Source organism: Athene cunicularia, assembly GCF_003259725.1.
Source record: "Athene cunicularia isolate RWA chromosome 12 unlocalized genomic scaffold, athCun1 chr12_part1, whole genome shotgun sequence".
NCBI lineage: Eukaryota > Metazoa > Chordata > Aves > Strigiformes > Strigidae > Athene > Athene cunicularia.
This window is the reverse complement of record NW_020799116.1, coordinates 23,960,390-23,976,874: the sequence shown is the minus strand read 5'-3', so window position 1 is coordinate 23,976,874 and position 16,485 is coordinate 23,960,390. Positions and strand designations below refer to the sequence as shown.

Genomic DNA, 16,485 nt, shown 5'->3' with positions numbered 1-16,485 from the left:
GATGTGGCACATTTCTCTGGACTCGGTGTGTGCTCCTTGCTGCCTTGTGGGGTGCACTGCCCTTGCACCACATAACTGTGAGCACCCAGCGTGGGAAGTGTTTCATGTCCACTTGGTCCAGAGATAAATGATTATATAGAATTTGAGGTTGCGTGTGTTTGGGGTGGAGGTTTGTTTTGATTAGTGTCAAATAGGGTTAAAACCAAAGGATGGCTTTTGATCTCTGTCTCATCAGCTTTCTGAAGAGATAGATGGAAGCTAATTTTACCTTTGTCCAGCAGTGTAAAGTGTTTTCCAGTGTATCAGTGAGGGCATCAAGCTGAGCAAATAGCAAGATAGCATTTCAGTTTATGAACTCTTCGATTTTGCTTTTGACCTGACCTTGGGAAATCTGGAAGAAGGGAACTTTGATAGTCCCTTAATATTACTGTATTGTAATTCCTTGAGGCAGCTGTTGAGCAAAACATGATGCTTTGCAGCCCTTGCATCCAGTAAGGTGTGTGCAAATGAGTTGTCAGAAACTCGTTTTGTGAAGAGACTATACTCCAAAGAGTTATCATTTTGATAAACTGTGAACCATTTTCTTCTCTATTTTGGTACTACTAGCTAGAAATAGATGTTTTGAGAGAGGAAGAAGAGCAGAGTAACTTTGGTGTCTATTCCTGTGTTTTATGTAATGTTAAAGCAAAAGTGGATGGGTAGATGCTGGACTTCTGGGTACATGAAGGTTTATGGTTTTCATGCATATCACTAAAAAGTCAATTTTCCTTTTAATAGCTTGATTTAAAACAGGCCTCGGCTGTAGCCATGGAAGGTAATTGCATTGCCTTGTAATTTTGCACAATTTTGTTAAATTTCCTGTTCCACACAGGCTGTTGCAATTATGAAAATGACTTATAACATGAATGTATGAGGTCGTTTCTAAGTATGTGCAAGAGAGATAACGAAGCTTGGTTAGAATGGAGGTGGTTTTTAAGTGTTCCTCTATAAATCCACCCAGGTGGAATTGTTCCAGGCTGCCTGCCCTGATGACCATGTCTATTAAGGTTTCTTTCGTTCTGTGTAGTGTCAGGGTCCATTTGTTCATGGTTCTGTACCCAGCTTCCTGACCCCAGACAGTAATACTGTTTTGTGGTAGGATTTCTGCTGAAATTTCACAAGCTTGCTGGTTGAGAGCAAATGACAGCCTTGATGTGCAGAACTATCTGGAGCCCACAATGAATCAGCAGCATCCTTTGGTAGGGATGGTGATCCATGAGCTTGTTTCCGCAGTTGGTCTGTGAGCGGACATCTGCAGTTCCCATTTGGTTGGGTTAGTTTTGCTATTTCATATAAGGTATAATAAAAGGCAGTTTCTAAAAAAAGGGAGTTTGACTGTCTTAGGGCTTGGAAAAAACCTCCCAAACATAAAAGTGGTGATAATTTACAGAACTTCACCTCACCTTCACCAGGGAATAGAGAGGTGTGATGGAAGTCTTTAAAAAGAATGAATGATTGACAGGAGATCATGGAGTAACAACACTTTCAAGTCTGAACAAAAATACATTCTCTTTTATGAAAATGTGGGAAACTTGTAAACTGACAAAATGTCATGTAAGAGTATGATTTAAAATACAGAATTTATTGCTGTAAGATTTTGAGGCCAAAAATGAATAAACCTGTGAAAAATAAGGGGATATTTTACATGGGTAACTACATGTTAATAGCATTTCAAATTTACATTAAGCATTCTGCTTCAAGGTTTAAGGCGATCCCCAGCTCTGGGGAGATTATGGGGTTTTTTGCACCTTTCTCTGAAGCATCTGGCATTAGCCTCTGTAGAAGACAGGTTATTGTATTTAACAAAAAAAAAAAAAAAAAAAAAAAAAATTGTGTCAATAGTGGCTTCTGCAAAATGATAACATTTTCTTTTCAGTTGTTAAAGAAACGCAAGGCCTAGTATCTGCATGGAAAGTTTTAAAAGGAAATTAGCTATTATTCTCCATAATTTCTCCCCTAGTGGTATTACTGAGTTTCTTGATTGAATCATATTTGGACTCTGCTGTCTGGCTGCTCAGATGTGGCTCTGAGTATCCTGAGCTTCAATGTGCTCAGCATTGTCATCCTGCTACCAAGAAAATGGTGCCATTTCACTGGGCAAATGGATGCCCAAAGTCCTTTTCTCTGCACCAGAGATTTGTAATAAATGCAGGTCTATAAAAGGTGGATCTTAATTCTTTATGGAAAAAGGACAGTGTATTTGAGAAGCTTGCATGTTTTTTGTTATCCCTTTAACGTTTATGGAGATCTTGGGTATTAGGCTTTTAAGCTGCTTTGTTGAAATTCATTTGACAAGGACTTGCACAGATGGTGCTTTACTTTGTCTGAAATGTGATGCTTTTTTAATTTCCCTTGGGTCATCTCAGTGAATCTGGATAGAATTTCTTCAATGAATATTTCTCTCCAGTATCTCTGACTTGCTTATCTGAAATAGAATTTAGTCTGATAGGAGAAATATGTGGGTGTCCTTAACTGTAGGCAGAGCTAGCATGTTCAATCATCTGTTTCAGCCCTGGTATATTCAATAATTACTGTACTATTAATACATCTGGTTTAATATACAGAAGTAATATATTACTGAAATCTGTTTCTCTTCAAAGCAGATCTTTTTTTCTGTGCTGACATTATATTTCTGAAGAGCTGGCAAAAGATGATTAGTAGAAAATCTAATGCATGACTAGACAAGGAGTTTTAGGAGATGCTGATCTGTCCTTGACCTGACTTAATGCCTGATATTAACGTTGGCTATGAAAACCTGCTGTATAGACACTGGCATCCCAAAAGATGCTGTGGCACCTGAAAGCTCCGAAGACATCTTGAATTGGGTTGTGGTGCGCACACACGCAGAGCAGTTAAAAGATAGTGTTTGTTAATCTCATTGACTTTGGTCCATCTGTCAGACAGTGTGTTACAAATATATACCTACTTAAAATGTTAACCTCTTTGCTTTATAACATCTATTAGTGAAAGCCACTGACAGGTTTCTTAAATGCAGTAGCTGGGATGTCTCTATGGGCTGCTTGTTTGTGTCTCGGAGAACGTTGCTGCTGGGAGCATTACCTGGTAGTTTCAAGCAAAATGAAAACCCCCCAAATAAGTGGGAGGTGGTAAAAAAAATGAGGGTGTCTGCTATGCTGAAGAGGTTGGATCTCTGACCTGCCTCAAAGTCCATTTGCTGGCGTGCTGCTAGAGATGCCATCTCTGAGAGCAGGCAGCAGAGCTGGTTGGGTGAGCATCCACTGACCAACTTCAGCCAGAATAACCCACAGTAGCTTAACCTGGTTATGGAGTAGCCCTGCTAACCTCACTCGCTTATGGCTGCAGTTGGTTAGCAGGTTTGAGGGGGAAGTAATTTCCAGCAGTGAGCAGCTGAGGGGGGCAATATGTTTCTTTGGCATAGCTGCATCAGGAAAAGTGTCCTCCTAGCCTAAGAAGTGGAACAGGCTCCTAATACTGAATCTGTTTTCAGTGATGCAGTTTTTGCAGAAGCAAGTCTGATCCAATTATAGAGAATATGCACCTGCAGAGGTGTCCAGTCCTCTTACAGTAGTCTTGTTGAAAACCCAAGTCTTGTTTTAACAGCAGACTCAAGTCAGTAGTTGTTCCCTCCCATAAGGCTCTATAAGGCTCTGCATAAGTATCCTATGCATCACAAAACACTATTTAGGTGCTGTGTGTCACTTTTAAGAGCTCTGTGTTGGCCACTTAATAGCATTTAAAGGTCTGATCCCAGAGGAGGGGGCTATAGGAATACGTTACACTGTCTTGCATCAAAGAAATCTGAGGGTAAATATTTTCAAAGATTTAAAATGGAAATTGCTGGTTTACTGATAAAAGATTTGTTTTCTGACTGTCCTAGGCTTTTGGGCAGGCCCATACCAACCACAAGAAGGTGGCAGCAGATGGAGAGAGCAGAGAGGAGACCTTGATTCAGGAATCGGCTACCAAGGAAGAGTACTACATGAAAAAGGTTATGGAGTTGCAGACAGAACTGAAGCAGCTCAGAAATGTCCTTGCCAACACTCAGTCTGAAAATGAGCGCCTTAATTCTGTTGCACAGGAACTAAAAGAGGTGAGTGAAGGTGTGCAGTGCACTCCACAGCTTGTATTGTGGTTGTGTTTTCTTATGCTCTGTATAAGGAATATTCTGGAGCTGATTGATATCTGCTTAATACTGGCAGCTGCTAAGATGGGTTGTCTCTCTGAGACCCCAGTGTTATATCCAGCCAAAGCTGTAATTCAGTAGATCAGTAAATCCAGCTTTGTGGTTCCATCTGCTGAACCAGCCTATTGTGCCTGCAATGGTTCTGACCCAATACAAACTCACTGTGCCTTGTTCAAATATCTACTATTTCTGCAGTAACCACTGTATAGTGTTACAGGTGTTTGACTGACATGTGGCTGCGTGTTTGTGCCACGCTGGTGCTATGGGTACTGTATATCAGTTCCTTCTGTCCAAGAACTGCTGCCTTAAAAAACAGAGGAATCTGGTTATTCCAAGCACAGAGATGCTTTAGATGTACTTTTTCTGCCTCACTCCCAATTCAGATTTTCTTGCTGTGAAGTATTTGTGGCATAGTTTCTCCTTTTATAACTTTTTCCATCCAAACTTCTAAGGATGTGGGAGCATAACAAGACACTGAATTGCACAAAAGAAATAATACTAAAGTTTATTGTCTTGTGTTTTCTTTCATGAAAGTGATGACTTTTACTGTTTCATAGGTTGCATAACTTACTATCTCAAAGTACCTTTGACTTTTTATTGTTTTAGTATTGAAACTGCCTGTTTCTGAGAGGAAATAATTGCTGAGAAATTGAGTTAAAAATTTTAATTACTCACGAAATCTGTAGCTCAGCAGGAGTCTCTGTAGCACCAATGCAGAAAGGATTGTTTTGAGAGCTCAAACCTTTGTTTAAATTTAGACTGGGTAAAAGTTAAGAGACAGTAAACCACAGATGGATTTAGTAGACAATCAGCAATTATTACTCATGAGCTTTCTTGCACCTTCCTTTGAAGTGTTGGGTACTAGTCTCATCTAGCTCTGAGATAACTGACTCCCCTGCCAGGAGGGAAGGTTCTCTAAGAGCCCACTTCTTAATCTCAGCATACTCTAGACCACAGCTGAAAATTAGTGTCTCATTTAATTTCTTTAGGACATAGTAACAAATATGTGTATAATATTCGGTGACAAAATTAATAAGGAAATGTAGGTTACTTCTGTGGAGATGTAGGGGTTCAATAGTACCTCACTTTGAGGTATGACAGAGAAGGAGATTTGTGGGGCAAACTGTCACAGGTCAAGCAGGCCAGTCAAGCTCTCCTTTGATTTTTATGGTCCTGGCTGTGGGATAACAGAGCTGGAGTCAGGCCATGTGTGCTTAGGTAAGGAACCAGAACTTGCAAGGACGCACACAACTCTTGTCTTTATTTCCTAACTTTTAAGAACACCTTAAAAGAAAAGATCTCCACCCTAGCAGCAGCATTGTGTCCATAAGGGTTCCAGACCCACTCAAAAGTGTGCTCATCTGCAGATTTCAATCCAGCTCCCTGTATCACTGCAGCTGAAGGTGATGTTTTCCTTCTGGATACTGCCATGTTTCAGCCACTTTTGTTTGGAGCCGCATTTTGCTTTATATAGCCCTTGGATGAGCTGTCAGTTTGCAAGGTTTCTTGTGGTTTTTCTCTTGTGCTTTGTCCTTCCACCTCACCCATGCACCGTTTTACACAAACATGCTTGTGTGAGATGGACCCCAGTGAGACCTGAAGAGTGGGGGAAGAAGGTAAGTGGATGATGTCAGGTTTATTGTGAAAATCTTTTTTTTTTTAAGACTTTTTTTTTTTTAAAGCTATCTTCTGCTGAACATGGGAAGATGCATTTTGTGACTTGACTAGATAAAAGGCTGATGATCATTAACTGGATGTCACTAATTTTAAACTTTGAATGGAATCTGAACTCTGTCAAAAAAAACCCCAAACAAACCCCAAAACAAACCCTAATAAGCTAATTGGAACCTTGAAGTTAGGGGTTTCTCTGCCTGTCACTTTGTGTCATCTCAGTGTGTACATTCTTCTTCCTTGCCCATTTTTAGCCTAGCTGTTTCTTCTGTTGCTGGTAAATAGTGGGTTGAAGAGGTGAGGAGGAAAACAATAAACGGCATAAAAGCTTTAGTGTCAAAATGAAATAATCTGGGCCAATTGACCATGGTGGTTTGGGACTCTCTTCTTCTGAAGATGCCTATTTAAGTATTTCATTTTGATTTGAGTATTGATAGGGAATAGTGTGGCAAGGTGTGTGAACAGAGCTATTAGTCTTTTCATGGCCCACAAAAAAGCTGAGTCAGCATGACCATCTTGAGAGACTGACTTTTTTCTCATATGGTGTGTCAGAAAGTGGCAGAAGTTCAAATAGTTGCTATTTCACCATTGCTGTCCAGGTAAATGGAAGCAGGAGGATATGCACATCCTGTGATGATTTATAGGTCTAATAGCAAATTTAATTTAAAAATATTGTGTGAGAGAAATCAAGGAGAACGTGTTCTGATGGTTGTAAGCTAGTGAGCAAAATGAGCAGTGTGGTTTTCCCCAGTCTCTGTTGCCATGCTTGGCTTTAGCCTGTCTCATGGTAAAAGTTGTTATTAGTCCAAGGAGACTGTGCAGTGAAGAATGCTGCTGTAGTCTGAAAATGTTGGGGATGAAGGTGGAATATGATCTACTGTTTTATACCACAGATACATAGTAGAAATTCCTTCCTTCATTTTTTCTGACTGCTGATGAAAGAAAAACTATTGTGGCTCTTCATCCTGTTGTAAAGAATGTTTATAGGCAGATGTAGTCTTTATAGCGTGTATTTTGGAAGTCTTGTGTTACTACTGCCTATCGAGAGAACTGACTTACAAGATATCTGGGGGAACAGGAAACTTTACTTGCAGTAGTAGAAAATTTACTTACCAGAAGTTCTAGATTTGATCCAAATAAGAGGAGGGATGTCAAAAATGCTTGGCTGTATGTCCTCTAGCTGGGCAGATGGCTGCTCCTGTCAAAACTAAAAGGAAATTTAAAAGTGAAAAAACACAAAAACATGAGGAAATCAACTGAGGATGAATCTCTGCTTTATTTTTAAGGGAGAGTTGCTTGTCAGGGCTGGCTGCAAAAGTTTTTATCTGCTGTTTTGTAGCTATCTGATAGCATAAAGATTTTTGCTGTTGTTGGGGTGTTTTTTTGAAAAAATCTGTTCAGTCTTTAATAGTGGCACAAGGAGGATGGTCAAGTGCATCAGGTAGCAGCTCCTCTTGAGCTGGCAGTAGTGGTGGTGGTGGGTTGAAATCAGATGTTGACTCACATTGGTTGGAAGAGCATTTGACTGCGTGTTTAAGATGTCATCATTCTTTTTGTATGTTTTCGGGACACTTGCACAGAAATAATTAGTTAGTTTTTGGAAGGAGAAAAGTGACATTTGGTACACCTGGCACCGCTGTAGCGGACGTGAGTGGTTTAGACGCTTTCTGTTGAATTATCTAACTTTGGCCTGTTGGGACAGGATGGCAGGGTGGTTACCAATTATGAGTTTTACTGCTGTCATTAGCTAGCTCAGCAGCTCCTGTGTCCTGGAAGAGTCACTGAAAGGAATAATTGCTCCTGAGTAATTGCTAATTGCTATTCCTTTTTAATCTTTTTTCATCTCTCCTGTGTTTTAGTAGCACTAAAACAGATTTCATAAGGTCATTTGACTGTGAAGTCATGAGGTAGCTGTGCCCAGTATAGAGCTGACAAATGAATGAGCGATTCTTTCCCATGAAATAAAAAGGTATTGTGATTATGTAAACTAAAAAAGGAAATATTTTGGGTGTGCTTTTATTCATTAAGAGGAATAGCTGACATGACGTGGTACAATATAATATGTACTAAGTAGCATGTGTTAAAAACCTTAAAACTTACCAGCAACATATGAGTAATTTTATTCCTCCAAGGCTATAAAATGAAAGCTGTTTTTCTGAGGTCTGTTCTGAAGAAACTTTCTTGTTCTGCATTATTGTCTAATAGGCTTTATCAAGAAAGTGTGTGTCAATCTGAAGGATGATGAATACCATGTGTACCTGGCCCAGCTATGGACAGGGGACACTTTTTTTTTTTTTTTAATGGATAATGCTGGGATTTTAAGATCTGTGTTGAACACAGAGACACAATTGTTCATCCTGGGGTTTCTTCATTTCTAACCCTAGGGAAAAGAGATACGCAGCATGTAGACCTCTATAAAGATCTGTCAGCTTTATCCATCCTATTCTCTTGCCTCATGTTAGAGGAATTACTCCTGAGTTTGTTTTTCCGGACTCTTGAGTGTCTAACCATTGTGCTCTAGTCAAATCCTGTAAATAATTTCTTTAACTAAGTTTATAGCTTATGAAGCTCATCCATACTCTCAGAGTAAACCTAAAAAACCGACCAACCAGCTCTGACATCTTTATTCTTCAGTGAAGACCTAGAACTTGGTCTCTTGCGGGTAGCCAAATGCTTCACTGAAGGACAGACAGGTAATTGCCAGCACTCTGATTAGAACAGCTTCAGGTGGAAGCTGATCTTCCATCACTGAAAACATGAGATGCACTGTATTAGATAAGGCCACTTCAACCAAGCAGTAATGGAATTGCTTGCAGTGATCTCTCTATGTTCTTGAACATAGCAATACTTCAGGTGCTTGTATCAGCTTTCTGGGTCTTGAAGTTAAAATAGTTGAACAGAGGTGGAAGAGACATTGCTTGGAAGCCCAGGATGCAGTCTGTTCACAATATTTGACTGTTTTAATTGCTTAGCAAGTGTTTCATTTTTTGGAGCCAGTGTTTTCACCATGGTGGGCCATTAAGTTGTTTGTTAGATGTGACCCTGTCTGTTGAGAGCTATCGTGGCTGACAGTTCTTCTATAAATACACAGTGATCTGATTGTTGAAGTTCTCCAGGTTTCCTTAATACTGTCAGCGAAAGAAGAGTATTCCTAAAGTTATGATCACACTTCTCTTTCCCACTAGGATTTATAGCGAAGGTGCTGGTTTGTGTTGGTTTCTACTTCTCCATCTGAACACACTGGTAACCCATATAGGAAAATGCACAACAGATCTCCCCTGCAGCTAAGGGAGGAAAGCTTCCATGTTATTATTCCCTAAAAGCTCTATCAGAAGTCATACTTAAAGAAGACATAAGTTTTATTATAACGGAGAATAAGTGGAAGCAACATTTTATTGTGCTCTAGATTGCAGACTGTGCAGGACTGGTAAGTGGCCAAAAAATGTGTTCAAATAGTTTATTACAGTGTATTCTAGATTTGAAGTTCATGTGAGCTGTATTTCTGTATCAGATCAAGAGGGCTTGGAGCAAGGGGAAGGAAGATGACTTTAGTGGTAATATTTGGATTAAATGGACCGAAGGAGACTGAAAAGCTCTGAAAATTGATAGTAGAATTGGTTGCTGTGGAACAATAGAGCTTGAAGTTTTGGAAGTGTGAAGAGTTTTGGTTGCAAATAAAGGCTTTTCTAGAAACTTTGCCTCTAGGGGGTACAGAGAGTTGGAGACTCCATGGGAGGCAGAATGTGTTGAGAGAGAAACTAATCATAGTCACCAAAGAAACAGGAGGAAGGTTGTTGATCTAGAGAGAGATGAGAAGAAAATGGGAGGGTTGGGGTTGGGTGTTGACAAAGAGCAAGGAGAGAGCTCCTTTTGTTGAATGAGCTAAACCAAAAAAGTGGTCTCTTAATTACAGAATTTTGTGAGCTTTGCTAGAAAGCAGGGCTTTGTGGGTGGCTTTATGCTCTAGCAGTGTATACCAAATGAAGCTGCCTGAATGCTGGTATAACTACCAGTGAATCCAGAGGTAGCCGGAGTGGAGAGGTGTACACGAAGGCAAGTGGACCAATTATACTGTCAAGTTGCTGGACCAAAAAAACCTGATGAGCAAGCAGAATTGTGTAAGACCGCTGAGCACTTTGCATAAACTTTTATAAAAGCAGATTGCAGACTGGTGAGTCATGGAGAAAAGGGTATTTTGGTTGGGGTTTGGTTTTGGATTTGTTGTGGTTTTTTTTTTTTAAAGCACAGCATTTTCCCTGCTCTCAGCCTGATGAGTTGCAAAGTGTGACCTTCTGAGAGTCCCTCTACTCGGTCATGTTGTGATTGTCCAGTCTGCAGGAATGGCTGCAGAGTTGGTATCACACATCATTTGCTGCCATTCCCATATGTTGTATGGGAAAAGCTGCAGCAGGTAGGTACATTTGCACATTGTCTTTCTTGCCTTGAAAGCTGGTAGAAATTGATGTGTTTATCAGCACTGAATTTGGGAATAAGGCAGCAGTGTAACACGGCTTTTGGTGTAATGCTCTGGGGATAAAGATGGGGTTCTGCCCCATTTCTCCGTGTTCAGGAATCCCTTGGCAAACCTTAGCTTCTTCTAATGGAAAAGCCTCTGAGCACAAAGGCTCTTGCAGAGCTGATTACCTGTGGATTTTTAGGTCCCTTCTGGGCCCAGGTGTAATGCTTAAATAATATACCCCCACAGCAGTGTGTAGAAGATATTCCTTGATTCGTTGCTCTTTTTTTTAACTTTGCATACAGAAGTACATTTAAATAATGCTAAAATACACTGGAACAGTTATGTCTGAAGTGAGCAGTGTGGCTGGAAATCAGCTGCTAAATGTGCTCCAAATGTAAAAGTGACTGTTCATGGATTGGTAAAGCTCCATTTCTAAAAGCAAAGCAGTGACGAGCCTGTTTTGTGAGGGTATCACATTTAGTGTGCAGGACTGTGTTTCTTGTCCTCTAATGTGCTGAAAGAATTAGAAGGGTCACAGTGTGAATAGTTTTGTTTTATTTAAAAAAAAACCCCAGAACGACCCCAAAATTGCCTTGTCCAGTGCAAGGAAGTTAAAAGGTGATGATAACAGTATGATAGCGATGCACTGCTGTTTGCTGGCTCAGCACGTTGCAGATGGCTGCAGATGGCAGCTCTTTTCTTTCCACCTTTTTATTTTCATTGAAGTTGATTTTTATACTGACAGCTTCCTCTTTTTTTTGTTGTTTGTTTTTGTTGAGAAGGATGAGAGCTGAGGAAGTACTGCGTGTCGTTTGTATCCATTCGAAACATAATAAAAATCCATTCCAAAGAAGATGAATTGTCCTAGAAATTCAGTTGATGTGCTTTGCACGTATTCAAGGAGGCATCTGCTTGTGATTTCTTTATTGTTGTGCACTGATATATTCAGAGGAAGGATGTGAACAACAGTGTTTCTCTTTCTGTAATGGCTGCTGCCTAGAAACTCAGTGTCCAGAAATGAATTAACACTGAAAATGGGGGTGTCGAAAGTCACCATTTGAACACTATTTTCAGATTTTAAAGGAATATTAAAATCTTGTTTTCTGACATTATAAAACTAAATATGATTCTCAATGTTTCAATTAGCAGTTAAGATTCCACAAGACTCTATTGTTTGGGAATTAACCTGGTATCATGCTTGCTGGGGATCTTTTCATTCTTCTGTGACAGTGAAATTGCTGGGTGCTTATCAGTGCTGCAGCACTAGCAGGATGAGTCCTTCTCTTTAGTCAGGGCTCCTGGCGACCTCCATTACCTTCAGCCTGCCGATGGTTTCTGACTAGCATGAGTAGTGGAGGGAGAAAGTCTCTTGTATGCAGCTTTAGTCTTAACAGATGTAAAATCACTCTGCACGACTGAAAGAGTAGCTGAAAATGCTCTAATCAGTGAAACAGTGGCTCGAAGTTACTTCACAAGCTGTTAACTAAAGAAGTTTGTGGTGGGGGTGTGTGTATGTCCTGCTGAGGAAAGCTTCTGTTCTGTTGGTAGTGTGGTTTTCAGGATGCAGAAGCAGGGCAGTTGCTTTGTTTGCCTGTGCTTGGCACTGCTTTCATTGAAGTAGGTGATCCTTGGCAATCTAAGCAAGATTTCTTTGGGGCAGACTGGCATTTGTTCGAAAATAGGAGAGTGTGTACCACAGTATGCCTCAAAGCAGTACTGTAATACACTTGGGAAAAAAATTCCTTTGTTTCACCTGGTAGTTCTCTGCTGATAGATGACTCTAAAATAAATCTCAGGGTGCAGTTTTAAGTCACAGTAGGTTTTATGAACGTAGCTTGTGACAAAACATCGCTTGAGCAGCAGCACAAAGAGCCAGCTAGGGGATGCTCCTATAGTATCAGAAATAACATTGCTGTGCTGTTGCCACCCTTGTGACTGTATCAAAATCCATTCTTTTTCTTTTTTCTTCTTTTATTTACCCTATGTATTGGTTTTTCAAGTTTAGATTTGATGTACTTTTACTGATACTAGTCTTTATACTTTTTTTTTTTTTTATTTTTAGGTGAAATAAGTTTGAGGTGGTAATGTATTGAGTCTCCCTCCCATCTCCCCATAAATGCTCACTGGATCATCTGCAGATGAAGGAGGGCATCCAGATTTTTTAACTGACATTGCTTAGTATTCTCTCCCTTTATTTCATTAGTGTAGCTAACTCCTTAACCCCTACTACTTTTTAGCATTTGATTTTGCCCAGAGGGAGGTGTCTGCTGCTCTAAAAGTTGAGCAGGTGAGAGAAACCCAGGGTGGCTGGTGTTTCCCTGAACCAAAGCTGCCTGTCCTCTGTGTGTCAGACTGGCACTGGTCAGAGCTGTTTCTGATGTATCCAGGACTACAGGGAAAATGCTGAACAGAATAACCAGATATTAGATAAATCACATGCGATGAAATCCGAGCTGCTTCTGTGAGTAGCTTAGGTTTAGAAGCCAGGGAGGTATCCTTGTTTTTTCTTCTCTGAGTTCTTCTCTTCCAGGAGATTGAAAAGATGGCTGGTTTCAACCAGATAAATAACTGGTTCGGATCTCCTTTTTGAGAATTTATAAGGAAGTTCATGGTGTTACAGTTGTGTGGCCAATATGAAAACAGGTAGCAGCTCAAGAGGTCATATTTATTGGGACAGCTTATGACTAACTAGCAATATAAAAGGTACTGACAATTGCTTCCAAGAATTGGATGACACCACTTCTACTGCATGGTGTTTTGCCCTGAAATGCAGAATCTAAAATGGAAACTTGTCCTTTTGTGTCTTAATGATGGCAGTGTATGTTCTGGTGGTTATTCTAACCAAGCTGTTTGATCTTCACAATGTCTCAGCCATTTGAGTTCAGAGGAACTTGAACAGAAGCTCTTGTGGAAGGAAAAACCAGCATGGGGTCAATGAACATAGCTTTTTCCAAGAAAAAGGGACTCTCTTGTTTTGCTGCTGCCAGTTTTACCTACATGTAGATTATTATACAGTGTAACTTTAGTTGTTAGAAAAATAATCCTTTTTTTATAGCAGGAGGGAGGTGTGTTACTCTTATATGGCCAAAGATTGACACTTTTTTTTTTTTTTTTTCTTTCCTCCTTGCTTTATGGAAATACAGGTCTTTTAACAGGCAGGGTGCACTTTGAATGCAAGTGGACAAAACAGTATGCTGCTAATTACTGGTACACAACTACAGTGTACTGTATTCTGCACACAGGGATTGGCTGCTCCCTCCAAAGTGTGTCACGCAAAGAAGAGGCTGCTGTGGCATAAATACATTCAGAACAACTGACCCTATGGTGTGTTTGACCTTTCAAAGTGTTTGTAGCTGTAAGATAACAGTTCACAAAGGAAATTTCTGCAAACAGCATTTAATCATTGTTTGACAAAGATCCAATGGCTGTGTCCCCACATCTGTTTATTTCTGTAGAATACAAGCTAGATGTAACACACTGTCTGAAGTACAACTGTGAAAAAAGGAGATTTCATAACTTAATCATGAAATATATGAAGTAATTGTATTAAGTCATCAGAAGGTTATTAAAGTCTGTTCTGCAAAGTGGTAAACAAGAATGCTGAAAGGAAGTCTGGGCTGCTTGGGTCTTTCTCTTGTTGTAACCTTTCTCTTGTTGTAACTTACAGTTTGTTGGGAAACGGGAATGCAGGCTGTGATATGGCAGCAGCTAGGGTTATGCCTATACTGACCTCCTTCTACTCTATCTTTGCTTTCTATCCCTCTTCACTTGATCCTTTTCTTTCACCAGAGGTTCTGCCTCTGGTTTAATGCACAGCAACTTCATTTTAAAAAATTGCCCTAGAGACACTTGCAATTTGTGCAGTCCATGTGCAGGTTGGTGTGTTGTATGTGAAACATTACTTGAAAATGTTGCTGCTGGAATAGAAAACAACAACTTTGAATTGGGAATGCTGAGTGATCCTGGCTTGGCAGCATGAATTGTGCTAGAGCCTGATTATGCTGGTGTTAGGAGCTGTTTGTGTGAGAAAAGATTGGTAGGACTATGCCATTAGTAGATCATACTCAGGAATAAGAGTTAAGAAGATGTTTTTTATCCAGAATCACAGTATAGATCTTACTGCATTGATCGGTTGTGTGGGTTCTAACAGCTCATGAGTGCCTGAGTGTTTCTGACTATCCAAGCAGCAGGGGGAAGGTTGCTGCTTCCAAATGCATGGGTGGACCTGGCAGATGCTCCTTGGAGTTAAAAGGGATGGGCGTCACTTCATGACTTATACCAATGTACCTGTCGTCCTTCCAAGCTGCCAGGCAGCTTCACCTCTACTGTACTCCAGAAGGAATGCTATGCCTTTAAAGGAAAAATCTCTTTATTTTTTGGAAAAAAAAAAAAAATCCAGACTCTGTAAGGCTTCCATATATTGTTTAATACTACGGCATTTTCCTTTATTCCACAGCTTGGATCAGAAATAGCGTGGCCAGCAGGGACAGGGAAGTGATCTTATCCCTGTACTCGGCACTGGTGAGGATGCATCTTGATTATTGGGTTCAGTTTTGGGCCCCTCACCCCAAAAAGGCCATTGAATGACTCAAGCATGTCCAGAGAAGGGCAATGGAGCTGGTGCAGGGTCTGGAGCACAGGTCTGCTGGGGAGCGGCTGGGGGAACTGGGGGGGTTCAGTCTGGAGAAGAGGAGGCTGAGGGGAGACCTCATGGCCCTCTGCAACTCCCTGCCAGGAGGGTGCAGAGAGGGGGGATGAGTCTCTGGAGCCAAGGAACCAGCTCCAGGCCAAGAGGTAATGGCCTGAAGTTGCACCAGGGAAGGTTTAGACTAAATATTAGGAAGCATTTCTTTCCAGAAGGGTCTGTTGGGCATTGGAATGGGCTGCCCAGGGAGGTGGTGGAGTCCCCATCCCTGGAGGGGTTTAAGAGTAGAGTTGACATAGTGCTGGGGGATCTGGTGTAGTTGGGAACTGTTGATGTTAGGTTAGTGGTTGGACTGGATGATCTTCAAGGTCTTTTCCAACTGAGATGATTCTGTGATAGTATTTTCTATAAAGAAGTACCACCTCCATAATCTATATGTAAGCAAAATCTTTCATATGTCTGATATTTATAAAGTTGTATAATTAATTTAGATAGATAACTCCTTTAGGATTTAGTTCATTAAAATTGTTTGAAGTAGTGACGGATCTCTAAGCCAGTGGTTTTGAGATGATTGTATCTCGGCAGGATTTGGTACTGTAAACTAAGCACTTTCCACATCCAGGAAGTGTGACACCTAGTGAAATTAGGCCACTGATGCTGGGAGTATAAAGTTAGCCAAAGCTTTCATCTCATGCTTTACATATAAATTAGTCATGGCCAAATTAAGTCAGTAGGAGACTTCTAATCTTTGATAGCTGTACTAACTTTGACTTGTTGTCAATATTATTTTAATTGTAAATTCTTTTAAGTCTCACAGATACATGGTATCTAGTGTTGAAGTCCCATAAACTTGCTTCTGGCCTGCTGCTGGAGTGTGCTAGTGTTAAATCTGCCCAAGAAAGACTGTCACTGCTGGAAACAGTTAATGGAAACTTTAAAATAGGCCTTTAATATTAGAGTAGGAACTATGAGTAAGAAAATAAATGAGCCTCCAACAGACCTTGTAACAGAGGAGGGCAGGCTTTAATTAACAAGAGAAACTTGTGTTTATGGTCATTGAAAATAGGTGGTTTGTGGACATTTCTGAATGGAACTTAACATGGATTTGCAAAGGGACATCACAGCAGAGTAAAACTGCAGTTTTGGACTGCAGGCACAAAGCACAATGCACAGCATAGAGTGCTTCTCTAATATTATTGAAGTGGGAGTTCTTTGGTCAATAATTATCACAGATTAACAGAAGGGTGTTAAAATTAAAATGCAAAAGTAAAACAAAGAAAAGCTTGACCAAGGAGAAAAGCAATCTAGAAGCTATCAGTGTGCTAGAAAAAGTGGTTTATGGAAATACTGAAACGTTAGAGTTGTTTTAGCTTGGTTAGGGATAAGTGAGACTATTCAGAACATTGACTGTCATGATGATAAGGAAGGGTTCCCTGCCGCCTCCCCACGAGGGTCACCAGCTTGTCACTGCTTCTGTCCCAAGGCTATTCTGTACCTGGGAGTATC

General features: G+C 40.4%; 1 protein-coding gene across 1 annotated transcript in view; it reads left to right on the top strand.

Annotated features, from left to right (window-relative positions):
• Nucleotides 1-3,050: 3,050 nt before the first annotated feature.
• BICD2 (BICD cargo adaptor 2) overlaps nucleotides 3,051-16,485 on the top strand; it is a 46,461-nt gene continuing 33,026 nt past the window's right edge. Inside the window, exons 1-2 of the mRNA XM_026857628.1 lie at nucleotides 3,051-3,146; nucleotides 3,899-4,111. Of these exons, the coding sequence (XP_026713429.1) occupies nucleotides 3,051-3,146; nucleotides 3,899-4,111 (309 nt within the window). The remainder of the gene's footprint in view (nucleotides 3,147-3,898; nucleotides 4,112-16,485) is intronic.